Source organism: Magnolia sinica, chromosome 2 (genome assembly GCF_029962835.1).
Source record: "Magnolia sinica isolate HGM2019 chromosome 2, MsV1, whole genome shotgun sequence".
Lineage (NCBI taxonomy): Eukaryota > Viridiplantae > Streptophyta > Magnoliopsida > Magnoliales > Magnoliaceae > Magnolia > Magnolia sinica.
The window spans coordinates 17,576,586-17,604,582 of record NC_080574.1 but is presented as its reverse complement, the minus strand read 5'-3'; the positions used below and the strand labels follow the sequence as shown (position 1 = coordinate 17,604,582).

The 27,997-nt window shown below is 40.4% G+C and overlaps 1 protein-coding gene across 1 annotated transcript; it reads right to left on the bottom strand.

Annotated features, from left to right (window-relative positions):
• Position 1: 1 nt before the first annotated feature.
• On the bottom strand, positions 2 to 27,440 carry LOC131236476 (partner of Y14 and mago). Its single transcript, XM_058233684.1, has 4 exons — positions 27,057 to 27,440; positions 26,855 to 26,968; positions 2,528 to 2,788; positions 2 to 452 (listed from the first exon to the last, which is right to left on the bottom strand). The coding sequence occupies exons 1-4, from the start codon at positions 27,243 to 27,245 to the stop codon at positions 312 to 314; spliced, it is 705 nt and encodes a 234-aa protein (XP_058089667.1). The 5' UTR covers positions 27,246 to 27,440; the 3' UTR covers positions 2 to 311.
• Positions 27,441 to 27,997: the final 557 nt, after the last annotated feature.

Sequence of the window (27,997 nt, the reverse complement as noted above, 5' to 3'; positions counted from 1 at the left end):
TAAAAGTTAAAAGCTCGACATTTGCTTGTTGCATGGAAATCATCAATGTCAAAGTGCCGAATACTGCACCCATTCTGGAATGTAATGGAGCGAGGGCAGAGAATCATCAGGAATTAAAGGGAGAAACTCTTTAATAGTTGGCAATCAGAAAAGGAAAATGATGGGAGATGCACAACCAATGAAGGTTCCAGTTCCTAGAATCATTTCGCCCGCACGCGACTGTATTTGACAACAGCATTCACATGCCCACCAAACTAGGATCAGAACCCAACCCACAAATATTACAACTTCACACCATTTGACACAAACCCTCATGGAACTGGTGCCACCGACTTTTTATCCTCCAGAAGCTTTAGCTCCATGCGCCACCCTTCCAATTTCGCCAACTTATCCAACTGCTCTGGCTTCATGTCATCTCTATTGCCTTTCTCTAGAGCTTCTGTGTTCCGAATCTGTAAAATGGTGTACCACCATTCAACATACAAAGATCCAAAACTTAAGAGGATACATGAGATGTAAGTATTTCAGATACAGGAGAAACCAGAAATCAGAAGCTCCAAATAAAGAGAGACCTATTTACGCCCACTGGCACGTCCGCTTGTGGCATTACAATGGTACAGAGTCAAACTATCGTATTACCAAAAGTAGAAATGGGGGTATTGGTCAATCACGCTGAGTGGGGATATCAATTCCCCAAAGTAAAACCATATGCAAGTCTCATGAATCATGATAAAAATTATGAAATAGGCATACAGATTATATAAATGTCAGTTCATAAAAGCAAAAAAATAGAAGCAAGCGCTAAAGGTGGTGGACATATTTAATACTGAGAACTAGTAAGAAAAAAGATGAATATGATGTTTCCTATAGTCATGCCAGCATGTCTCAAACGAGTGTATTCAACATGGCAATTTCTTTCAGAGAATGGAGTGCTGTCATTAGATAGAACCGTAGACCAAGATAAGCACCTCTTGTTTTCAATGAATGAAGTCAGAACTAACAAAGTCCCAAGTTACCAATTAACAAAGAACCAACAGCCAATGATAGATATAGAGGTGCCAGCTGACTCCATATGGAGTTATGGAAACTAGGTCTTGGTAATTTTCATGGATATCACGATAAACTGCGAAGGCATATTGTTTAGCCAAAACAAAAGCCTAAAGACGTGCAAAGATTGAAATTTGTGGTTGAAATTGCCATACAATTCACTAACACCAAAAGACCTTCCATTAGGGGACACACATAGGTGCCACACTATAGCACCAAGCCCCAGCAGGAGCACATTAAAATGTGCAAGACTATGGTGTTTCTCACTTTCTTTCACTTATCAGTCGCTTTTCATAAACAGGAGATCCATGTATGAGATCCAAACCAATCATCAAGTATGTTCTACCTTGGATTAGCCATGCCCGAACATCAAACTGACTGACAATCCAAACCATTCTATTGGAGGACCTTTGGGAAAGATGATTGATAGTTACAGGGACATCATCCAAAGTTGCTTTGACCATCCATGTCTTCCCCCAAAAAATTCCGACAAAATCATCCCACCAGTGTAGATATCGGGATGTGCCCCATCCAAGGTGGGCCTACATGATCTGTCTGGATCTTGTACACATTAGCGGCCTGTAAAGAAACAAATCACTTGTATTTTAAGCATAAGAAAGTGAAAACATTCTAAGTTTTCTCAGACTAAACACCCTCAGAACACCAAAACATTCAAGCAGCTGCTTGCAAGCCTTTTCTTTTTTTTCTTTGTTTCTTTTTTCTGCATTCCGTGGTCTGCACCATGTGTGTTTTTTTTTTTATGTCCCATGGCTTCCCACAGATGGTTTCCAGATACGCAAAAAGACCATTCGAGTGTTATACAACCTACTGTCCAGTCATTCAGTCAGAAGGCATATTAAGGTTCTACCATCCTGAAGTTTCATCTTGACATTTGAATCTCTGGATACTTCCCAAGCTTTTATTTGCATGGGAAACTAATAATAATAGCAGGCCCTAGCTATTTTAGCGATGAGAAATGATATCTAACCCCATTGATACACACCTTTTGTTTTCTACTGCTGATATTACAATACGACAACTCTGTACTACTATGTCACTAGAAGAAAGGGTGAATCTATCAATGGCTCCAACCCATGGCTCAGTGGTAGACAGTGCATTTCAACATTGAAGTCATGGGTTCGAGCCCATGTTACCTCTCAAAAAAAAAAAAAACAAGGGTGCATCTATCAATAAGAATGAGAATATATAGAGGGTGCATCTATCAATAAGAATGAGAATATCTAGAGGGTGCATCTATCAATAAGAATGAGAATAACTAGAGGGTACCTTCAGAGATTGAATGATTTCATTTGTTTTCAATCAACTGATGAATAGAATGATGAACCATCAGAGACTGACAATTGAGATAAAAGAATGTTCCATACCATTGAAAAAAAACTGTCATCATTTTGGTGAAGCTAACATAGTTCATAAAACACAAATCTTGTGTACACATTGAATCATAAGCTTGAAAGGTTACCTTCTTTTTTAGTGCTCTAATTCTTTTGTCAAGATCTGGAGGGCCCCCTGGATTTGAACTCTCTGTTGAGTGTGGAGTAGGACCATGTACTGTAGGAGTCGGAGATACAGCTAGCTTATTCATTTGAAGAGCTATTGACTCCACAGCTTCTGACCTGTGTCCCACATCCTCAGAAGAAAGCACCTCTGCAGTTGCCGTTTCTCCAGCTGCCTGAGGGCCTAAGCTCTTTCCCTTAGCTGATGCTGATGAAGCAAGAGCAGCCTGCGAATAAGTGGTTAATACTATTTTCTCTCCTTTTTTTGCTTTTTTCTTTTTTCTTTTTTTCCTTTTTTTTTTTTTTGAAGTTCACGTCAATTTTATTGCAAAAGATAAAAACAGCATACAATGCAAAAAAAAAAAGGAAAAAAGCAGCAAGCAGCTACACACAAAAACACATCAAGGACCCTGAACCAAAAAAGCCAACCTGAACTTTACAAGGACTGTTACATGTGCCTATGATCAAACACATTGAGACCTTGTCTAGAGGCTCCAATTTTGCATGAGCATCCTTATTTGCTTCTCTCCCAATTTCTCTGAAGTGGATCAGTCTATCTCTACATATATCCATCACCTCTGCAATCATCTCCATGACTTTCCAGTGGCCCCAACCTGCACTAACCCAGCTTATAACTTTGCTAGGATCGCCTTCTATCACTGCCTGAAGCAGGTTGTTAGAAACCAGCATCATTGTTGCATGAAGCATAGCCACTACCTTGCAAAGTTGGATTCATGGATCCCAATAGGTCAACAGAATTCCAATATAAAACTATCACTGTGATCTAGAATGCATCCCCAACCCTGGCAAAACCCAGGTTTACTGTCTTCAATTATATAATAAAATAGAGCAAGATGAATAGTTAGATAATTTTGTCCATCAAAATTTGTTTCACCTGCTTCAAAGCATTAAGTCGATAATCTCTATCATTGGTAATATCTAAAACAGACTGCTTTCTTTTTTCCTGAAAGCAAACCTTCCTAATAATTAGCTCTCAAGAGCCCTGGCCCTTAACTAAATAGAATGACAACAACATCTGGCTGTGCTTCTGCCCCATATCTTGCTCATGTTGATTTTGTAGTCTTAATTGAATATCCCTAAGAGATCCAAGTTAGACACATGAATTAGTTCTAGACATAGAAATGGTGTGTCAGATAGTAACCCGAAGGTACCCAGTGGGCAGAAATGGCAACGCCAATAGCTAGTACAAGGCTTTGAAGACAATGAGATGATGATATTGATGGTGATGATGATACTTATCAAAAGCTTCTTTTAAAGTTCCTTATCACAAGCTATTGGTAAATCAGTATGTGAAAATGTAACGTGTACAGGAGATGCCAACATTCTACAAATCCAAGATAAAACTTCAATTGTTCAACATTACAATGCAGCATTCAAAAAATAAAATAAGTGTCCGTGTAACATGATCCCTAGATCCCCAGGCTAAACTGGCATCCAATTAAGCTGAAAACTGAAAAAAGATGCATGTGTTTGTGTGTGTGTGAGAGAGAGAGAGGGTTGCAACAGACCTTGTTATAGTTGCAAAAGATGATGTGCAGACTGTTCCACAAGAAGCGAAAGGAACAAGTTTAAATTTATTTCCAAATAAATGGCATAAAAGAAAATGGAGGTACACTATAAGTTATTAAGATAATTTACTAGCACTTTGCTTTAAAAAACTTCTTCTCTTTACCAGACACCAGGGGGGGAAAAAGAATGAAAGAAAGAAAAGAAAAGAACAGGAATTCCCAACATTGATAGTCATGAAGAAATTCCTAGGCAAAAATAAATACATTTCTTTAGGGAAAAAAGGTATGATTTTGCCATCTATGCTAAAAGAAGCCCAGTATGTTTATCAAGAACCTATCACCTCCAGAGTCATGATTGGATTACCAACAAGTTAATGAATGCTCTTCAGGTATGCTAGTTGATGCCATCTAGTTAACATATCGGAGATAACAATGAAGTTAAATGATTAATGGTGTATGAATAGCACTCATGTCACTAATTAACATACAGACGCAGTTCAAAAGATCAGCCAATATACACCACTTTTTAAAAAATGGGCATCAAGATGAACAGTAACCATCCAACACATTGGTATTTGATGACTAATATTAGGGGTGTACACGAACCAAGCTAGCTCGGTTAGCTCGCTCGACTCGACTCGAAAAAGCTCGATTGGACTCGGTTCGAAGCTGAGTTCGAGCCGAGTCGAGCTGATTTTTTGAGCACGAAAATGAGTTCGAGCCGAGTTCGAGCAGGCCCCAGCTCAACTCGACTCGGATCGAATCCAGCTCGAATCGAACTAGTTCGGTGACTCGGTTACTTTGCCATTGATGTTGCTCACCAACTGTTTGATAAAATGACTCAACGAAATGTGGCCGGTGGCAAGGAAGGTTTGGCTGGCTGGTGGCAAGGAAGGTTTGGCTAGTGGCAAGGAAGGTATGTACATGAAACAAATACCTTTTTTCTCTTTGTTTTTTTTTGGTTTTTATGTTATTTAGAAGGTGTTTGAGAAAATACCTGTACAACCATTGCCTCTGTTTGTAAAACAGTGGGATTTTGAAGTTGCAGTTAAGGTGTTTGTGGAAATGCCTCAATGGCGAACTCTTCTTGATCTTGGCTTGAACTCGGCCCGAGCTGCTGACCGAACCAAGCCGAGCTGGCCAGTCAGGCTCGAGGACCGAGCCTAGCCAAGTTCGAGCTGAGGTCAGCCACTGTTCGAGCTGAGGCCAGCTCGACTCGGTTCGACTCAATGTACACCCTAACTAATATCCTCAACAATACCGATGCTTTGAACTTGTGTATAATGAGATTCAGTTGTATGAAACCGGAGTGAGTGTCAAAAGATTAAGATGGAGTGCCTGGGTAGTGTCAGTATAAAATAGTAATAAATAGTTAAAGATGCGAATGTATATTTTAATAAAATATGGGATTAATAAGTGTCAGTATAGAACACTAATAAAGAGTTCTTTTAGTGGTATTAAAGAGTTTAAAATATGAATGCATATTCTAATAAAATATAGGCACTAAGCTTATTCAATGAACTTACGAGCAACTAGATTTGGACTGGAGTCACAGTAGCCAAGTTGGTGGCTTGGCAGGCGCAAAAGCAAGAGCACAACCAGCTTTTGCAGCAGACTTCTGTTACTAAATTCAAAATTATTCCACCAATGAGAATCCACATGTATTTTTTTCATGATAAACTCTGCCTTGTACTCCACTTACATGCACAAGATAATGCTATTTTCTTTTATCATCATTGCCACAGCTTTCTCCAAGCTATTTGGCATTAGTTATTTTGTGTACCTTTCTTTCCTAGATATGTAATCTGCTACCAAAGCAATGGGTGAAATCAGGTATATAGATTCCAGCCACATCTACAGTTGAATACGCACATGATTCAAGAGGATTTCACTTTCATATCATAGAATGTCCTTTTAAGAACAGTCAAATTCATGTGACGATGTCTTGCAGTACTATGATCGAATTAACTATTTCATAAAAATATGCAAAATTGAGTCTTGCTATGTTCAACTATGTCAATCTTCCCAACAGTCTTCTATGGAGTGGTGGCCTTCTTTAAGTGCAACCAGATGGGCCAGTAATAGGATAGGCTAATGTTGAAACTCAAGCTTTTGAAAGACAAAACGAGTAGCATAAAGGCAAGTATGGCTCAATGGAGGAGGAGAAATCAAGATTGATTTCTTCCATTCAAGAGTTGGATAGGAAAGATGAAGGTCCTTTGAATGACAAGGACTTGTTTCATCATCATCTCTTGGAGCAAGATTTGGAGCAAAAGTTGAAAGAGGAAGAAATCAAATGGAGGCAGAGATCTTGAACAGTACGGTCAAAGGTGACCACAGTATCGCCACAGCGAGGAGTCGTTACAATCGCATATTCATAGTTTGGCAATTGACAGGGAGAGAATAGAAAGAAAAAGAGACTTGTGAGCAAGGTGTTCCGTAACAGTAACGGTGGCCGTAACGGCCACCACTGTTACCTTTACGATACGGGGCATAATGGTTGTTACAGCCCAGTAACGGCTATTATGGTCTCTCTTTTTTATTTTTTTATTTATTGAAAAAACCCCCTAAAAACATGTATCTTCCCCGTAATGTTGATTAAAAAGTATGAAAAACCTGTATATGTCCCGTAGTAGACCATTACAGGGCTATTAGGCCTTTATAGGGGATGTAACGTGTTGTTAACGGCAATTATAGGTTATTTTTTTTCCATAACGGCTGTTACAGCCGTTATGACCCCGTAACGTGTAACGGTTGCCACCGTTACCTTTACGTAACGGCCTTTACGGCCCCGTAACGACCTTTACGACACACCATGCATGTGAGTCAATTGTCGAGTTTTATAGAAGTCTTCTTACAAGGGAAGGGATGGATGCGGTGGTCCCTGGACAATTTGGATTTTGATAAAATAAGAGAAACTGAAGACACTTGGGTGGAAAGGCAGGTAAACAAGGATGTGTTAGAAGCAATCAAATCTCTCTCAAGGGACAAAGCCATGGCGCCAGATGGCTACCCTCTTGCTTTCTTTCAAGTATTTGGGGAAGTGATAAAATGTGGACTTGGTGGCTTTGGTATTGAAATTCTTCAACCACTCGTCTCTCCAAGGAATTAGGGGCTATTGAAATTCTTCAACCACTCATCTCTCCAAGGAATTAGGGGCATTCATCATTACTTCCATTCCTAAGAAGAAAGCTCCGAGAGTTTCGTAGACTTCTGACATATTAGATTGATTGGCAATAGGTACAAAGTTTTGGAGGAAAAAAAAATATATATCTTGCATCAAGATTGTGTAAGTTTTGGGTTTAGTTACTCGAAGACTCAAGGGGCCTTCTTGTACCGCAGAAATTCAAGATGGAGCCTTGGTCGCCCACGAACGATTGACTTGAGAAAGAGCAGCAATCATTCCTGGAATTTTTAAGCTGGACATGGAAGAGTATGACCAAGTGGCCTGGAATTGCATTTAGATGCTAGATAGACTGGGCTTCGATGTGAATGGGCCGAGGTGGATGTTGGAATACATGGGATCAGCTCACTTCTCAATCCTCATAAACAGCTCACTGAAAGGGTTCACGATGTTTAAGATAAGGCTATCCTTTATCACCATTTCTATTTATTGTAGTCGCAAAGCAAAATGCTTGAGAATGCTAGAGAGGTTGCCCTTATATAAGGATTATCAGATGAGAATACTAACTTCCAGGTATCACATCTTCAGTTTGCCGATGATGCCCTTCTTTTATGTGGGGTGCACCGATCCCAAGCAGATTATCTCTGTAGAATGTAAGATTATTCGTTGTTGCGAGATAGCATCCACTCAAAAGATAAAACATCCTAAAAAAGCAAACTTTTAGGTGTTCGTTCAAGAGAAGAAGTTTTTTAGTTTACTAGTACCTTCAATTGCAAGACGGGTAAGCTTCCCGCCTCATATCTGTCTACCTTTTTTCCATGAATATCTTAGAATACCACTGTGCATTAAGAAACCGGCAAAGCATCTTTCGGATGCAATTTTGTAAAGAATCCAATGGAAAATTATTGGGATGAAAAGGCAATAACTGATCTTTCCGGGGGCCTTGGTATAAGGCCATTGAAGCTTATCACGATGAGATGAAAAGGCAAGCACTTATCACGCAAAGAGGACTGAAAAGATTTAAAGAGGCTTTCTATGGAGGAGCGCAAAAGATGAGAAGATATTCCACCGCATAAATTTGGGGGATCGGCAAGCCAAAGGAAATGAGGGGCCTTGGTATAAGGTCATTGAAGCTTTTGAACCTGGTGCTTTGGCTTAGTGGATATGAAGATTTGGTGAAGGAAGGTCCTTGGAATAGAGTGATCTCATGCAAATAGGGTGAGGACAAAGGGTGATGATTTACTGCTTCATCATCAAGATACAGAGCATAAGCAGTTCGGAAGGCAGTTCTCTAAGTTGTCAATCCTTTCTAAGAGCATCTGCTTCATTCCTAGTGATGGGTCACAGATGCAATTTTGGGAGGGACGAGTGGTGCGCGGGTCATGGTGTGCCGTAAAGGCCGTTACGTAAAGGTAACGGTGGCAACCGTTACACGTTACGGGGTCGTAACGGCCATAACAACCGTTATGGAAAAAAATGACCCGTAATTGCCATTAACGACACGTTACATCCCTTATAAAGGTCATAATAGCCCCGTAATGGTCTATTACGAGACATATATGTTTTTCATACTTTTTAATCAACATTAAGGGCAAGATACAGGTTTTTCGGGGCTTTTTTCAACAAATAACAAAATAAAAGAGAGAGACCGTAACGGCCATTACAGGGCCATAACAGTCGTTATGGCCCATATCGTAAAGGTAATGATGGTGGCCGTTACGGCCACCGTTACCGTTACGGAACACCTTGGCGGGGGTAGAGCTTTCTACAATGTCCTCACCCACTTGCATAGGGTATGATGATGGTGGTTAGAGAGAGAAGATGTTCCCATCTCTTATTGCATCTCGAGGGAGGAAGAACAATCGGTATGGAATCCTATCTTCAGAAGAAATCTCCTTTACATGGAGATTAATGAACTGGTTGCCCCAACGGAGATGTTACATAATCATGGTAGCACTGAGATGGAAGGGTATAGATGGGTTTGGAATCCTAGCAAATCTGGGACTTTACAGCTAAGTCCTTCTATTTGATCCTTCACAATTCATCTTTGCCTCAAGTTAAGGACTCATCCGTCATATTTGGAGGCATCCGGGACCTTCCCAAGTGGTGGCTTTTGGTTGGTTGGTGTGCAAGAACAAAATACTCACATTAGATCATTTGAGGAAAGGACAAGTGATCCTCTCCAATGGTTGAGATTATGCCTGTGCAACAAGGAAACGGCAGACCACTTGTTCATTCATTGCATTTGCATGTTTACTCAGATAATTTGGGAGAAATTCTTCGCATTGTGGGAAATTCAGTGGGTTATGCCCCAAAAGGTCGGGAAGCTTTTATCCATGTGGCATTTTAGCTGGGTGAGAAGGAAGAAAAAGGACTATTTAGTGCCTTGTTCTCATAGCCATCTTATGGGCGACTTGGCTAGAATGCAACAATGGGAATTTTGATGACAAGCTGCTTCTACTATTCAGGTCTTTCGCAAGGCAAAGTGGTTGTTTGTGAAGTCAAAGGACTGCAGTGGAAATTTTTCAAGGTAGCTGGGTGGATCTTTCTTCATTGTAATAATTGGATGATCTCTCATCATCTATTTTGTATATTTCTTTCCTTTTGCTATAGGGCCTGTTTGGATAGCATGAAACAAAAACATGGAAAGGGACAACCCCTTAGAATCCTCAAATGAATGAAATGTAAAGGAAAAGGAAATCCTTTTCCATTTCCAATGTTTGTTTAGCAACACAAATTTCCATAAAAATGTATTTCCCTTTCCATTCCCATTGTTTGTTTTGCCTTTGAAATGGGTAAATGCCTAAACCAAGGAAAAGTGCAATAATGACAACTTCACATGTCACATCTAAGGTCATAGCATCTTCCCACCAAGGAAATCAATTTAATTCAACAGGTTTTTTTCGCAAAAATGGTTTACTCATTTTAGGAGGAAAAGCAAAGAAAAGGAAATAGATTTCCCCTCTCGAACAAAGGGAACTGTCACATCAAGGGAAGGTTTTTTTAATTCCAAGGCCGTTCACGGTTCTCTCTCTAAACAAACAGGCCCTAAATAAAATTCGAGTTTTCGGGAAAAAAAAAAAAGATCTCATATGCATGCAGATCGTAAATGTATGAAGCTTCTATGATGATTCTTGCAAAGCTTCTTAAGTTTATTTTTCAGTTAAGTGAATGCATGGACCCAAAATAAGAGTAAATAAAATGAATTTGAAGATGGAACCTAGATGCCTGGCTCCACCACAATGAAGTCAAAGATTGCAAATTTGCAGGCCACATGACTTGGTTCAAAGATACCCCTATTACAACAAAGTCTTCTATCTGTGACATGCTCAATAAACTTGCTGACAAGTGATGTAAGGTTCAAAGGAAACATTTTAAATTTGGTCGCTACCAAGAGGATATACAGGCTCCAGGAGCATTTTTTCCTGCAGTTACCTCTTGAGTAAGTAGTACATGCACACTTACACCATTGAGATATTCAATAACAGAAGTGTAGACATTCAGATCTGGACCCACGTCCTCATCAAGTAACCATTGACCTCTCAGAAAGTGTCGACTGCTTAGAAAACAACAAGAAAACTGCAGGATAACTAGGCTAGAACTTGAATCTCACAAATCCTGGACCCAATATTGGGATCGTGCCACCAAAAGAGTTTCTCACCTTGTACAAAACCACTCGCAAGCTTCAAACTCCTGAAATTTTCTTCTTTAATTCCATCATGAAAACTCATCACAAACAAGAAGAGTCTTATATGAACCTTACAACAAAAGGACTCCTCAAAGATCTGGTTTCTCTAATTTTAGCTACTAGATAACTCATTGATCGCCAACTAAATAAAGAAAACTCAAAAGCAATGGTCTAGGCAGCTCACTGATAAATAACTGAGTAAAGCAGGCTCTTAAATAAGGCAAAAAGGTCTAGACAGCTCACTGATTTTTAACTAAATAAAGAAAATTCTAGAGCAAAAGTGAACTCTAATTTGGTGCAAATTTTCATGCAATTTCATCAAAATTTGGTGCAACCAAACACACCCTAAGGCAAAAAGGTCTAGACAACTCACTGCTCATTAACTAAATAAAGCAAATTCTAAAGCAAAGGTGAATTCCCCAAACTAACCCCATGTACGGGCTGATTTACAGTCCGCCCATACGCATGGACATTATACTCAATTTCTTTATTGAGAAGGGGCACAAAGTGTCCCCTGGCAGCAGCTAGTCGATGCTTCATTTAATTCCCACATGTGTGGCCACTTCGGACCCATACATGGGGCCGGAATGGTCATGTGGGCCTGCAGCGCAGCACGTGAGACAAAGGATCTGCTTGCATCACTCTAGGTCAATCTTAACAACCATCCAATATACACTACTTCATTGTCAGAATTGATCACTTCCTTAAATACCACAATCCCGTCAAGAATCTACTCCCCTTGGAAGGGCCAAACAAACATCGTGGGCTGGTACAAGCATCCAACATACACTACTACATTGCCAAATTGAGGATCTGCTTGCATCATTCTAGAAGTCTAGGTCGATCTTAGAAGCCATCCAACATAAACTACTTCATTGCCAGAATTGATCACTTCATTAAATGCCACAATCCCATCAAGAATTTCCTACCCTTGGAAGGGACAACAAGACCTGGTAGGCTGGTACAAGCATCCAAAAAAACACTCCACCCAATAGGCTAATAGGTGAAATCCTTTGAACTAACAGAATTTTCCAACTCAGAAAAGGAAAATAAAGAAGAATTTTTAAAAAATCGCCATGTTAATGGAAATAATACAATCTATCCATGAAAAGTATCAAAACCAATTTCAGAAAGACCAAAAATTCCTATGAAGGGAGAGGATAAAATAATTGAGTAATCGGCTTATCGCACTACAAACGAAAATGTGTAGAGTAATAAACATCTTGTTGGAGAAAAGACCCTCAACGATTCCCATTAATCCTTTAAGCAAGCATAGTCCTTCGTGGTTAAGCAAGCCTGACTTTATACTTAGTGTTTGAGCAAGGTCTAACTTTTTTGTTAGTGTTGAAGCAAGCCTAACCCCCCACATGAATGAGAAAAGCTCCTTGGAGCAAAAGTGCACAATAGCATCCTCCATGCTATTCCAAAAGCTAAAACTCTTGATCATCAACCACCAGTTTTGCCATTTTCCTTCTCCCAGGATGTTGCATTTGGATGGAAATAAGTAAAAAAATTCTCATCCTCGAGGAGTCAAGGCATGCAAAGTATCCATCTCCATGAAGTGTTCTCTCATTGCATCACAACCTACCATGTTGTTTAAATCATTCCTAGCGAAGGTATTCCAAAACGGTAAAGCTGGCCGTAACGGCCACCCCCATTAACGTTATGATACGGACCGCAACAGCCATTTTTTATTTTTTGAAAAAACTGTTATTGGACCGTTATGGGGCCATTATGGCCCATTTTTCTGTAACGGCCGTTTCGACCCCATAACACGTAACGGTTATGATCGTTACCGTTACATAATAGTCGTTATGGCCGTTACGTAACCGATTTTAAATACCTTGTTCCTAGCATAGTTCTGCATTGTTCAAAGTATCCCCGATATTCTCGAAATGTCCCCGATATTATTTGTTATCTCCAGCTCAACAATATCAATAACATTGGTAGCGATGCTAATAACACTAGTAGTCTTAGAAATTCCAAGTATCGATGATGTATCGCTAAGTAACACCAATGTATCAATATCGCTAATGCATCGCCAATATTTTTAACTGTGTGAATTCCAGGTGTTGCTTGTATCACCAATGTTTCGATTAAGCCAATATTTTCGACTGTGTAAATTCCAAGTGTCGCTTGTATTGCCAGTATATCGACGATATTTCGATAATATCGCCAAAAATATGTTTATTAAAAAATTTCCATTTCAAATTTTTTTATGGGCGCATGGTTGTATGCAATGTTCAAATTGTCGACAATAATATTGATCATATCGCAATATTATCGTTATCGCAACATGGGCGATATCAAGACCAGTCTTTCATTTCCTTTCCAGTTGCCGACAATTTTTTAGTGAAATATCATGTGTTGTCGATATTCTAAAATATTTATGGATGTTTGGATGGAAGGTTGGATGGTTGGATAGATAGATGGGATGGTTGGATGGATAGATGGGCTTGATGAGATGGTTGGACTCGTTTCTTATGACAACACATGCTTTTAGGCCCCCATTAAATGGGAATTTATTATGTATGCATTCTTTTTGCAATTTTTTTATTCCTAAATATGTAAATATGAGTATTTTAGCTTCTCCTGAAGTTTCACTGAAAAATTCCACCATTTTCTCATGTTTCCCCGCGCGATATCGATATTGTTTCCATATCCCTAGGCAGCAAAACTTGTAACGATATCGATACTTTCAACACTCACTTCTAAGGGAGGCTAGGAGGGTAACGTTGTCAATGAGTATGCAGACCAACAGGTACCCAATGGACCTGACACAATTTTAGAGATAAACAGGTCCCTCTTTTTGGACCCGGTGAGAAACTGGGTCGAGTTCGGGTCTCTTATTTTTTACGTAGATAGAAATCAGGTCCAACCAATTCGGGTCAGGTCCATTCAGGTCCAATTATTTTTAATAGTACTACTAATATGTTAAATATACATTCATTATTCTAACAACAAAATAAGGTTTTCTAAGCCATGAGACATGTAAGAGAGCCTGTTTATACACCACGCATGTATCAAAGCAGCAGATATGTGTGTCATCTAATTCATCCATTGATGAGCCCAACCATATAAATGCTCTTATTTGCCCCAAACCAACTCAAAGCCTGGATCAAAATACCCAATGGGTACCCAAAGAGTGCCCAAACCCAATCAGATCCAGGTTTGGGTCTTTCATGAATGAGACTTAGGCCCAACAAGACCAGAATCCAGTTAGCCCAAATATGGATAAAATATGACCTGAACCCGACCTATTGACAACCCTAAGAGTGGGGTTTTTACACTTCACAAAGGCCATAATAATACTTCTGTGCTTACAGGTCCTCCTTTTGATTTCCAATGCCATAATTAATTCAACAAAGAATACACGCTAGGAGAGCAGGAAAGTCAATGATAGGACAGTCCACCAATCCAAAGCAAAATCTCTACGTAAGTGCCAAGATTGTCATATAGCCACATTACTCTATCAGGCAGGTGGTTTCCATAAATCATCTTATACCGGAGCAATAAACTTGATACTATATGGCCATCAAGAACACCTTTTAAGAAGAGGCAGGTAAGGCATCTTCCAAATATACAAAGGTAATATAAATGCATACAAAGTACATACATCCATATGTATGTATATAACCACCAATGAAATGGAGGTATGACCCCAATCTATGAGTACCAAGAGAAACTCAAGTAATACTATTTCCATATTGAACTTCAAGTATCACCTACAGCCACCAATCTAGCCAAAATGTCTTAACCAACTCAAAAGCCCGGGGGTGAAATCCAAGATATCAAATAACCAAGAACCTTGGTGACAAAGATAGATTACTTCTTTATTTTTGAAAGGTATATATATCACAATGTTTGTTTCAATCTCCAGAACAAAATCTCAAAGTTGCCAATGGAGCATCTTTTCAACAAGTCCAAAAGGGTCGTTGAAGCAAACCCCAAAGGGGATGCAAATGGCTAAAAGAAAAATAAACAAGATTGTAGGGTAGAGATGGCAAAAACCCCTCTCCAAATCTTCTTCCAAGACATTAAAAAAAGAAGTAGAAAAAAATAATAAGAAATAACTCAATAACTTTTTTATTTCCAAGATATCATATTGCTTTGCAACTCCAAACATAGCCTTACATAGGCTTTAAAAAAAGAAAGAAGCCATAATTATGCAAACAACTAAAATGCCCTTGAATCCCTTCACCACCATATGGGCCATAGCTCACCCAAACAGCCTTAGAATTACATGATCTTGAGCTCGTTTGAAAGATAATTCAAGAGGCTATCAAATGAGACCAATTTTGAGTCATTTGGATATCGTTCGATGCCTCAAAAGTGGCCCACCAATAAAGTGATGTAAATACAATTAAAAAATTTATTAACTAAACCATGACTCAATCTCACCATAAAGATTAATTAAATAAATAAACCCTATGAAATTGATGAACATTCGATTGATCCCATTAGAATCATGGTGTAAGTTGACCATTGATCCCATCCAATTGATCATCATACCATTGATCTAGTCTCTAGATCATCAATCAAGACAATGTGCACAATTGGATGGGTCAAATATTAGATCAACCAGCTTGTGTGGCCATTTGGCTGCATTAATAGGGGATACCACCAGTTCCAACCCTAGGACAAAATGTCAAGGAAAATAAGGGGTTGTCCCTTCATTCACTTTAACTCACAAGAGTAGGCAACAAAAGCCATCAAAGAGGTGAATGGGTTTAAGTTGGGGAACATTCGTTACAGTTCAAGGAAGTGTGGGCCTGAGGTCTTAACAAAAAGAAAAGGGGATGCAACAAAAACGAACTTGAAGAAAGAATGGGGAGAACCAACCACCGGCCTTCCAGAGCCACATGATGCTTATTGACAATAGATCCTTTCATGAGTTTCCCAATGCAATCCCAGAACCTAAAAAGGAAGTTTGGGCGATGGAAGAAAGGGTGAAAAAGTCGATTCAAGTTAAGACACAGGCATCTCAAGTAATGAAGGGGAGCCTAAATCAAGATCCATGTGGTTGGAATTCGTCCTGCAGCTCCGCATGTGCCACGTATCTACTTCTGAGTTGCAATTTCAACACGCGTCAATTGGATGAGTATAGGATGAGTTGCTTCGACACCAAGCCTCAATTCAAGGTGGGGCTCGAGATCCGAACAAGAAGTGGGAGCGTTCTTTAGGGTAGCGAATGAGTTGATCTCCCGAAGCACGCCCCTCACCACATCTCAGCTCCCGGGGCTAACGAACTCCACTAGCCAACTGGCCACCATTCGTAAGTTGACAAGCGTCATTCGAATAAGCCGGAATACCAATGTAGCACTGAGCTTGTGCTCTTGTGGCATCGTTCCACTAAAGAGCATTGATCCCTGATGCCCGCCTGCCTCCCGCACACTCCAGAAGGCCCCCCATATGAGTTGAATGCCTTCCTTCTTCAGCTCTCACTGCACCTACATGACCATCTTCCTGTCTCCAATAACAACAGTCACCGACGTCGGAATAGGTTGCCCTTTCTTCCTTCTGATACGTACCCTAGCCACTCCAACCTCTTATCCATTCTCGGTCAACAGGTCGAGGAGAAGAACCTCACCCACACAGGAGGCGATTGCGATGTAGAACTCCCTGAAGCACAGCTTTAGAGGAATTCCCCAAAAATAGTACCACGCATCATTGTCCCCAAACGCGGAATACTCCCATCGTTGAATTTCACAATCGGACCATCGGTGTGTAGGGCTCCTGCCATCAAGAGGAGGTCCACCCTCACATATGGCTGGAGGTTTATCCAAACTTCGTTGAACCCAATAGGATTCAACAAGTAAGCTTCCATCCCCAACCTGCAACATTCATCAAGCCACTCTCTGATCTCCGCCATAGTCACTCCTTCCATGGTGATCACCACACTGTGTCACAAAGAGATTCCTAAGATTTTGTGATCGCCTCCTGGCCGAGGCGCACCACTCTTTATCCTTGACGGTACCCCACCGCGACCCCACTTTCATCCACTGCCTTCATCTCATCTTGCCTCTTTTTTGCACTCTCTATGGATACACTTCCTTTGCGACTTCTGGTCACAAGTTCCCTGAAAGGAATAAAAGAAAGAGGGCACCCTTCATTTTCCAACGGGGGGGGGGCACTTCCACCCGAGGCCCCGTGGTCATTTATGCCTGTATATGGGTTATGGAGCTAGCTTGAATGTCTGGCTAGATCAAGGACCATATGGGTGACTAGATGGTAGGAAATATCAACCGTCATAGTGCAAGAATTGTTTGAGATGTTTTGGGGATTTGGGCATTGAAGTGGGAGCTAAAAGAAGAATGATTCCAAGGTGTGGATCTGCCTCAAATGTCGAGAATGAGGTAAAGAAGATAACAATGTTTCAGTATCGATATGGACAAATGCGCCGCACCCTTGGGATACGGAAACATATCAAGTATCACATGGGAAGTATCAGATGTATCACATAATGTATCATTGTTTTTGGGAAAAGTTGGGAAATTGGTCAAATTTTCAATGAAACTTTAGGGGGTGTTAAAAAAGACTTCATTACACACTCAAAATTCAAAAGATTACAAAATTCAAGTACACAATAAGTCTACTTTGTATAAGGTTCTAAATAGCACCCTATCAAATAGAAGTGATGCAACTGTATTAAACATCAGTTCATATAAATTAATAAATAAAGAAATCACTAATATTTTTACAATTCATATCACTTATTAGCACATTCAATGTACTAAATAATGACACTCGATATGTTCTACAATATATGGTGCATTTATTTTAAAATATATTTTTAAAATTTTTTAAAAATTAATTTTATTTTTTAAAATAAATAAACTAGTTTGGTTGATGTTAAGATCAATATAAACTCATAAAAATAAAATATTAAGTGTACATAACATCTAGTCAATCTAATTATTTTCAAATAAAATGATTTTTACTTAATTTTCAACATATTTTAATTAAGAATACTCAAAGTTCCGTCAATTTGTAGATCAGCCTCCAAGCACTAAAATGTAATTTTTGTCAACCACTAACTGCAAGTTAAATGGGTGAAATGGACAAAATTTCAGATTTCCCCAATTTTCCCAAATTCCACCCTTGATTGAGCACACAAAACATGCAAAATCATGAATTATAAACCTCATTCCATTGACTCCAAGGAATTTAAACAAGGAAAAGCTGTTCAAATACACAAAAACTCACCTATTTAGGTTCCGGTACTGCACTCTCCGATTGCGATTTCTGCCACCAAATCCCTTTTCCTCTCCAAATAATCGAAAAGGATGGTCGAAGTTTCCTTACGAATGTAATGAATACAAAAAATTTCAGAGATTTTTGACAATCTTTTAATATTTTTGCAAAGAGGATTGACACACTTGATGTATCGTCAATAAATTGCAATACATTGCGATATATCATCTGCTACTAGGAAGTTTATCAACGAAAACCCAATATCATATCAGTACTGCGTGATATCAATAATATCGGCCGATATTATCGATACTGCAATCATTGGAAGATAATGCAACAAGAGATGTTCTTCCACAGAGTGACATGTATGAAGAATCACCTATTGGTTAGAAACTTAAGGTCTAGGGGGGCAAGACATGATGAATGCACCTCCATGTTATAGCTCCATAATTGGTTTCTAGTAACTGTGGAAGCGCTTGGAGACTGTTTTACAATGAGGAAGTTGACCCAAATACATCAATCTGGAGGTGAGTTTGCAAGATCCAAGTCACCACAATATGTCATAGACATCCGAGGATCATCGATCTTTGAATGAAAGGGATATACTTCAAAGAAAAGGTGATGCAAGAACATTCCAATGACATTTTTTTAACCAGAAACAAACCTTCATCAGGCATGTAATGCAATAGGAGCCAAGGGATATCCTAGTTGGTGCCGAAGGGCTAAAAAGATCAGCCTACAAAGGATTTTTTATTTTTTTTGAAGACACGGGATGTCCCCACCTCTTTTGAAGTGAGACTAATCCTTGCGGATACACGCAATCACCCCTACCACATGTATCGGGTAATGCCAGCCTACAAAGGAAATATTGGGTTGGACCCTAAACAATTTCTGCAATTTCAGCTCTCTCAAATGGGTTCATATGGGTCTTCACATTAGTTTATGGGAAGAATGACCATCAACAGATGATGACCTATGGAGGATCTTGAGTTGGTAGGGCACATTGAAGGTTTGCTTGGCATGTCAGAGACAATTTTAGTCTAAAAGAAAAGAGAGAGAGAGAGAGAGAGAGAGAGAGAGAGAGAGAGAGGAAAAAGTGGGTCGCAACTTGACCGGAGTAGAAGAGGCTTTTGCTATTGGGTTGGTGAACCTACCAATGGATGGAGCTAAATTCACATGGACAAATAACTGGTCCAGCACATTTTCTAGGGGCTCTATAGTAGGCCATCCCCATATTGGCATTGGATCATTGTCCAATTGTTCAAGGTTCCATAATCGAGGAGTTCCTTGAAAAAGATAGAGAATGGTGAAACTATAAAAGAACCAAAGGATGGCCATGCCACAAAGTAGCAATCAAGCTGAAAACTCTGAAATGAAAGATCAAGAATGACACAGAGATCATTAAAGGGTAATTAATGAAGCCAAGGCAAAGATTCTCAATGAGATTCAACAAACTAACATAAATGAGGAAACCTGTGCTCTTTAAGAGAAAGAAGAGTTCAATAAAATAAAGATAGGAGGAAATAAAGTGGAGATGCATGTCAGGGATTAGCTTAAGGGGTGCAATAAAAAAAATACAAGGTTCCTTACAGATTGGCTTAAGTGTGAAAGAGAAACAAATCCCATTCAATGTGGAGGTGGATGAGATCTAGCTGAAAAATCCTACAATCATTATTAATGTGGTGGCAGACTTGACTTTTTTTTAAGATTTGTATTCAACAGAAAAGATGGAATTGTCTGAAATAAGATCGTCTGATTCCAATTAAATTTCTGAGGAAGATGGGCATCTCTAGGAAAAGCCTTTATCACAAGAGATTAGAAAGCAATCTTTGAGCTCAGCAGGGATCCAGCCCCAATCTTGATGGTTTTCCAATGGCATTTTCCTCTAGTTTTTTTTTTTTAAAAGGAATCAAGGTTGATCATATGGCATTCCTTTATGAATTCCACGAAAGGTATGGACTAGGGCGGGAGTTGGGCACTTCAGGTATCATATATATCCCAAAGAGAAAGGGGTTCTTGAACTGAAAGACTTCCAAGCTATCAGCCTTGCACTATGGTGGTCTCTGTACAATTTTGACGACTCTTTCTCATAGAGTTACTCATGTTCTTTGGCATTCATCTCATCTTCCCAAAAGGCATTTGTTACAAATAAGCATATTTTTAACAGGGCACTTGTGATTCATGAGTATATGGATTCAATACACAGAAAACGAAGATCGAACACAAGTTGCAAGTTGGACTCGGAAAAAGCCTACAATCATGTTGATTGAGATTTACTCAAATGCGTGATTAGTTAGCCAGGATTTGGAATCAGATGGGTGCCATGGATAAAGGAGTGCATTTCTTTGGCTACATTTTCACTTCTCGTTCATGGGGCACCAAAATAATTTTTTTAAGATGAAGGGGCCTGAGGCAAGGGGACCCCCTTTCTCATTCCTCTTCACAATGGTGAGTAAAGTGCGCAGGAGAATGGCAGATAAAGGTACAGAAGAAGACTTCATGAGTGGTGTCAAGGTGTCCTGTATGAAAGATTCTGATCTCCGAGGTGCTTCAAGGTGGCTTTAAGCCAAAAAGTTAACTGGTCTAAATTTGAGTTGCGATGTATCAGACTGGACGAGAGAGAAGTCACACATGCAGCTTCAAATCCAAGATCCAGGGCAGAATGTCCCCTTCAATCTATTTGGGTCTGGCTCTATGCATTAAGAATCTCTCAAAAGTCCTTTCGGACCTAGTGGCCAAACATGTGAAAAAGCTAGTAAATGAGAAAAGGAAGGTTTCTGTCTTTCAATTGTGGAACTCCTCTGATCACAGCAGCCTATCCAACCTACCCATTCATTTTATGGGCTTGTTTTCATTGCCCAAGGAGTACAGTGGATAGGTCAGAGAGCTTTGGTGAGGATTTATGTGGCAGGGGAATGAAGGAAAAGGGGAAATATCGCCTCGTGGATTGGATGGAGGTGCGTAAGCATGACAAAGGAAATAGGAGAATAAAAACATTCAAGATGAATACAACTTTGTTGGGAAAGTGGCTCTAGTGCTTCACTCAAGAAAATGATATGGTAGAAGGTGATCAATGCTAATTACAGGGTCAAGGAGGTCAGGAGCCTTGATTTGGCTAGCTTACTAAACGACCAGGTTGTAGAGGGCAACTCAAAAGGTTAGATTCCTTTCTTTTCATATCTTTTCTTTTTTATAAGCATTTCAAAAAGTTGGAAATCAATTCAAGATAGGAATCAGAGACAAATGGGAATGGATGTATCAAGTTCAGGAAAGACATTTGCCATGATGACAGTCCATTGTCTCCTTTCTCAGAACCTCAGACATGATGAGATTTGCTTCTTTGTGCAACTTCTAAATAGCTTGGAGGGTGTTTGTTTATGGATGGGCTCTAACAGTAGGATTTGGTTATCGGAACCAATTGGTGGATTTTTCTTTTGAAGAGTTATCTCAATTTTATTAAAAAATAAATAAAAATAAAAATAATCAGTATAAAAACGCATCAAAAGCAGCACCAGCAACTGTTACAAGCACAGTGGGGATCACATCCCACCCCATGCAGAAGAAAAAGCTCAAACCCCTTTACGCATTTCTATAATCGAAGACCTCAATGCATGTCTAGATGCACCAGCTTTGCCTGAAAGACTCCAATGTTGTTAGCTTCTCTCCCTACTTGCCAGAATAAGACCGGATGCCTCTACAAAGATCTATGGCTTCCACCACCCTCCACGAACTCCCACCTGAGACAGCCTAACAGATTGCATTTCTGGAGTCACCTTCAACAACACCCGGAATCAAACTGTTCGCCACCAACAGCATTATCACTTTCAACCGAGTGGCGAATTCTTTGTCACGTCTTTCTTTGGGCATCTCATGGGTGGTAATGGAACAGTAGCTCCCAATGCTAGATTATGGAAGTCCAAAGGACCACGGCTTTTGTGTTGGGTGCCAAGTTTAAACAAAACCTTTAAAGAATTATCACCTCCATAATAGACGTTTTTTTATTGGTAGAGGAGGATTTAATTGAAAGCAAAAGGCCACTACAAAGCAGCCAAAACACACAAAATAACCAACCAACTAAAGAGGCCTGGATGAAGATGAAAAGAACTGCATGCCTCCACCCAAGAGCAAACAAGGTGTTTAACTCTAGCAATAGAAGGGCACGGAGAACAAAAACTTTTAAAAAGTATGGTTGTTCCTTTCCTTCAAGAGGACCCCAAAGGATAGCCAGAAAACAGATATTCCAAATCACTCTTAGCTTTTTACATGGGAATTGGACTCTCCAAGCTTCACATAATTGTCATATAGAATCTGGCAGAGTCCAAGCCATATTGAACTGCGGGAAAATACACAACAGGCTTGCTTTATATTTTTTAATGGCAGAAAAAATTATTAATACCAGCTACCATTTATGCCTAAGAACAGCAAATCTATCAATGACACCTTTCTATGCCCTTTCACTGATGAGATTGGGTGGTACTTAACATGTTTGAGATAGGTTGGTCAATGCCCTCTTCCATTGAAAACTTGTTAAGAGGCATTAGATGTTGGATATAAATTTCCAAACACAAGAATTCTTTGGAAGCCAACTCTTACTGCAGTGCCAGGGCCGATTTGGAAACAATTGTGCTTCTCAGGAAAAGATCGGATGTACCACGATTGTTCTTGGAAGAGTCTGGGAACAATCATTTCTTGGGCGTTGGCTTCAAAGTGTTTGCCAGCATGGAGCAAGTTAATCGTAGAAGAGGTTGAATGGAGGTCATTAAAAACTGTAAGGGCACAATCAAGGTACTATCTCCTGGGTTCCGTCAGACCATCACCTCTGAGAAAATGAGAGCTCAATTATCAGAAATGGTGGGGTACCTTGGACCCTGTTGGGATTGCTAATTCAAGACAAGAGGGGAGGAATAGTCAGGATCTAAGCGAGACCATTGGGAATGAGGATTCCAACAAGGCAAAGATTAGATCTTTGTAGATCGGATTGCAGGAGCTACATCAGATGCACAGAATAATGTCGATAGGTAGGACTTGGGCTACGTCAAGGTCAGCCCAAGCCAACTGGAAAATAAATGCCCGAGCCTGAGCCTAATCCCAAGTCCTAGCCCAAAATTGGCCAATTTTTTTAGGCCCAAGCCCAGCCTAATTAAAAGTTCGTTGTGCCCAAGTCTGAGCCCAGTGCATCTAGCATTTTCTACATGTATATTAGTGGTACACAATACATACATATGTATGATATATTCTATACCACTAATATACTATAATTAGCATGGTCAGGTCAGACCCGGGCAGGCTCAACCAAACTGACAGAGACCAATGATCTTGACATGTGCCCATCCTAGTTACTAATTGGGTCCAAACTTGTTAACCCAACCCAACAGACCTAGGAATCTACACCTGAGCCTGACCCATGACGAAGCAAGGTCTAAAGACCTGACAAGCTGCCGTAACCCATTGACACCTTTAAATGCAAGCACCTTCTACAGTTATTGTGGGTGGTTGACACAGCATGATTAGATGTGCAGCCTCCTCAAACGAATATCCTTCTACTTTGGTAAATTGGATGGAGGAAGTAAGAACATGCAAGCAGTTTGTTTCTCTTATTTTGTCCACTACCATTGGGCAATGTAAATTTCATGTTCTGTTTGAGCAATGGATCCAGTCCCAAGCTATTACGGGGAGTCTTTCCCTCTATTGTAAGTCTCTTCTTGTTTGAAAATTCCTCTTTATTAGAAAAATCACTTTAACCCCTCAAAAAATAAGATATAAGAAAATACACAAGTAAATAGCAAGAAACAAAGTCAGGGAAGAAATTTTGGATGTCGGATTTTTTGTCATTTTTCATCATAACATCAGTTGGACTTAATCCTAGGTCTTCCCTCTAGTGGGAGTGCGCAATAATCAAGATGATTCTTGAGCTCGATATCAGGATTTATCATGATATTATCAGGAAATATCAGGATATCATCATGATATACTGGCATTTTGGATATATTTTGAGAAGATTGGGATACTATTGAGTCGAGATCATTTCCTGGAAAAAAAAAAAAGGACTCTCTCTAATTTTCAAAATATCAGAGATACTTTTCACTTTGCATGTGTTAACAGTGCAAAATAACAAACAATGCTCTGGGGCCTCCAAAATGACCAGAACACATCAAGCTACCCCCCAATAACTCCATAGCAGCAAATAGATAGCACCTTACCTAGCATTGCTCAAATCATCAATCTAATGGTTCAGCAGTACAAGGACAACATCACCTCCGAGAACAATACAAACATGAGAAACGAGTTCGACAATCAAAAGCTTCCTTGATGGCCAAATCTTCAGTCTGACACAAAAATAGCCTCTGAGGTGCAAAGCCAGCCCTCCATTCCATCTTCCACGATGCCTATAGTCAAACCAGTGGTTCAAAAGCACACCAAGGATGTCCACGTATTAAGTGCACGAATGAAAGGAGGAAAAAGAGCATAAAAAAGCATCCTAGCACATATCACAGCATGCCAGGGCCTGTGACAGGACTTGTCGAGACAGGATGTGTCACCGGCACCAAGACCCAACACATCCTCCACAACATGAATTCTAAAATAGGCAGTCTAAGCATCGCCTAAATTTGGGGAAACACGCAAATGCAATCCATATCACTTCCAACGGCATCTAAAGTAATGCAGGGACATTTTCACACCAGGCTCGAGTGGGATTGCCTGTGGGATGCAGGGGCACACTCGGGGTGGGCGGCCCGTGTGAGGCGGGTGGCTCGTATGAGGCGGTACCCATGTGATTTGGGGCCCACGAGGGGAGTTCGGCTGAGGTCCTAACCCATGAGATGTAAGGCTTGGGTTATGAGATAAAGGGATTAATTATTCATGGTCTATCAATTCGAGCTTTTAGAGCAAGTGGTTGATTGTCCTGCGTCAAATTAGAATCAGAGCGGGAGGTCTCGTGTTCGAGACTCCTCACCGGAGGTGATTAATGCAGGAACATTTTCACAACAGGCTCGAGTGGGGTTGCCTGTGGAATGCAGGGATACACTCGGGGTGGGCTGCCCGTGTGAGGTGGGTGGCTCGTGTGAGGCGGTACCCATGTGATTTGGCACTCACGAGGGGGGTTCGGCTGAGGTCCTAACCCATGAAATGTGAGGCCTAGGCTATGAGATAAAGGGATTAATTCTTCATACTCTATCAGTTTGAGCTTTTAGAGCAAGTGGTTAATTGTCCTGCGTCATTAAGCCTGTAGAGAGAGGGAAAGGGGGCGAACGATCAGAGAGGTGGCAATAACCCTCCAAAGTTGAAATTTTTGACATGCATCACCTGTTATACAGCTTGTAACAGCCAACAATAACACTGGAAATCCAAGTCCTTGTTCCTGTGTCATATTCGGCTTTACAGGATAGGAGAGTCCAAGATACAAACTGACCATCAACCTAGGGATCAACTAAGGTGAGTTCTGTTCGTATTTGAGTACTCAAGAAACCACCATAAAAAGGGGTTTGCTTTCTTTGTAAAATCAGCTCTACATATAGCAGTAAAATTTAGAATTTTGAGTATTCAAGCCTGAATTTGTGTTGAATATTATGTGTCAAAAATGATCATATACATAGGACATATGTGAACTTTCACTTGTAGCCCTGCCTTTCCTGCCAACATACCATATGTCTTGAACATGTGCAAGTAATTACAGCATGCATATTGTGTATATGAACTTTTTCCATGTAGCCCAAGGTAGCACCAGAAATGCAAGTCCTGTTTCTTTGTGTTGTAATTGGGTTTATAGGTTAGGAAAGTCCAAGATACAAACCCACCATCTACCCAAGGATCGTTTGAGGTGAGTTTTGGTCACATTCAAGCAATCAAGAACCCACCATTATAAAAAAAAAAAGGGTTCGCCTTCCTTGTAAAATCATCTCTGCTTGCAACAATAAAATTCAGAGTTTTGAGGATCCAAGCATGAAGTAGTGTTGAATAGCGTGTCTAAGAAATGATCGCACACATAGGATAGAATGTGAACTTTCATGGGTAACCCTCCCTTTCCTGCTAAAATGGCATGTCTCTTGAACATGTGCAAGAAATGGCTGCATGCAAATGATGTATGTGAACTTTCACATGCAACCCCGTCTCTCCAGACATGTTATATGCCTCGAAAATCCAATTGCGCAAAAGTTTGGGCTTTCCCACTAAACTAGGACTGTATTTTAGTCTACTCTATCAAGGTTGGGCTTCTCCCACTAAACTAGGACCATATTTCAGCCTAGTCTATCCATGAGTCTGTTACAAACACCTAATACTCTACATGCTTAAGCATGTATACACAAACCATGAGGGGGGGGGGGGGGGGGTGGTGGAACTAATCCGCCTGTTACAACATCACAGTAGGATCAAACCCAAGTAGAGATCACTGCATCAGTTGAATTTCATGGAAAAAGATTGGCAAAAGCACAGGTCTGTTTGATTAGATGACCAAGCACAAAATAAAAAATTAGTTAAACACTCCCAATTCGAACTTGTGAAACTCCACCCTGTATAACACCAAGAATCCTAAACTTTATCTACAAACCCAATTCTGAATAAACCATCAACATGAGCAACTGAACATAAACCCTCTGTAGGGAGTAACCCTGATAGTCCAACACTTCTAGGGTTTGGCAGCAAAGAAGAAAGGTGATCATAACGACCAGTTCCAGTTCTTGCAAAACACACTAAAAGAAAAAGGACGAAGCAAATGAAAAAAAAAAAAAAAAAGCAAAAGAAAGAATCAAGAAAACACCTGTTGCTTCTTCTCCTTCTTCCTCTCATTCCTCTTCGCCGACTTAGTCTTTGGCTTCGCATCCAAGACGGGATCGTATCCGGGCGGCACTTCCGGAGAGCTGCCTTTTCTTAGCTGCACAGCCAAATCAAGATACCGTCAGCTGCAAAACCCCAGAGATAGACACACAGAGAGAGAGGGAGAGAGAGAGATGAGGTATTACCAGAGCGCCTTTTGATTGGTAGATTGCAACCTCATCTTGGGGGACGTAGCCCGCCCGGATTCTTATAGGCTTGCGGAGAGTGCCGTCTGGTCTCCGGGTCGGCGCTAAAATGCGCTCACCTTCTTTTAGGGTTTTTCCCAGAATCGCGAGCTGCTCCTCCTGCAGTTCTTCCGTAGCGCTGCTGCCCATGGCCGTTTGTTTTGTAGAGGCCTTTAGGGATACGATAAAGAATGAGAGTGGGGAAGCATCGTTTTCTGTTTTCTTCGTAATATTATTATATATGTATGTGTTTGGGCTTTCGATTTTTTGCTTTTGTTTTCATTCCTCTTTTTTTTTTTCTAAACGGAGAGGGCGGGGGAGAAGGGGCAGTGTCTTCCGTTATGTGTTTGGGCTGAGGTGGGACAGGGATGATTTGGGAGGGTTTTCTTTTCCACTGCGCTGGATCGTGATGGACGTTCGTCGACCCCTACCTTCCATGTGGTTTGAAGGGGGGTGGATCAAGACCGTCCATTGTATAGATCAGCAAATTTTCTTTTTGTTCAGTAATGTGAGATGGATATTGGATTCGTTGCAGTTTCAGAATGATGGTCGCGATGAAAACAGATCCAGCAGTAGGATGTGACGCACCCACGAATTGGAAGGCAACATGGTGCGATGGATGAACTGGAAATTTCGTAAAGATTGCAATACATGGTGGATTTTCCATGTTGTGGTCCATCTAGATGAATACTTCTTTGATTATCGAAGTGATTAGTGGACACGTATTTGGACGGTTAACAAATGACAGGTGCCCAATGCTCCTGTTTCAGCAAACCACCATCCAGAAACCAGAAGTTAGGATCGTTCAACCAATCTAATTTTACAGACAGTGACTTCCGCACTGTAGCCCGTTTAGTGGACACGTGGGCCCACTTCTAACATCAGCAGGTGGGAGCGGATTG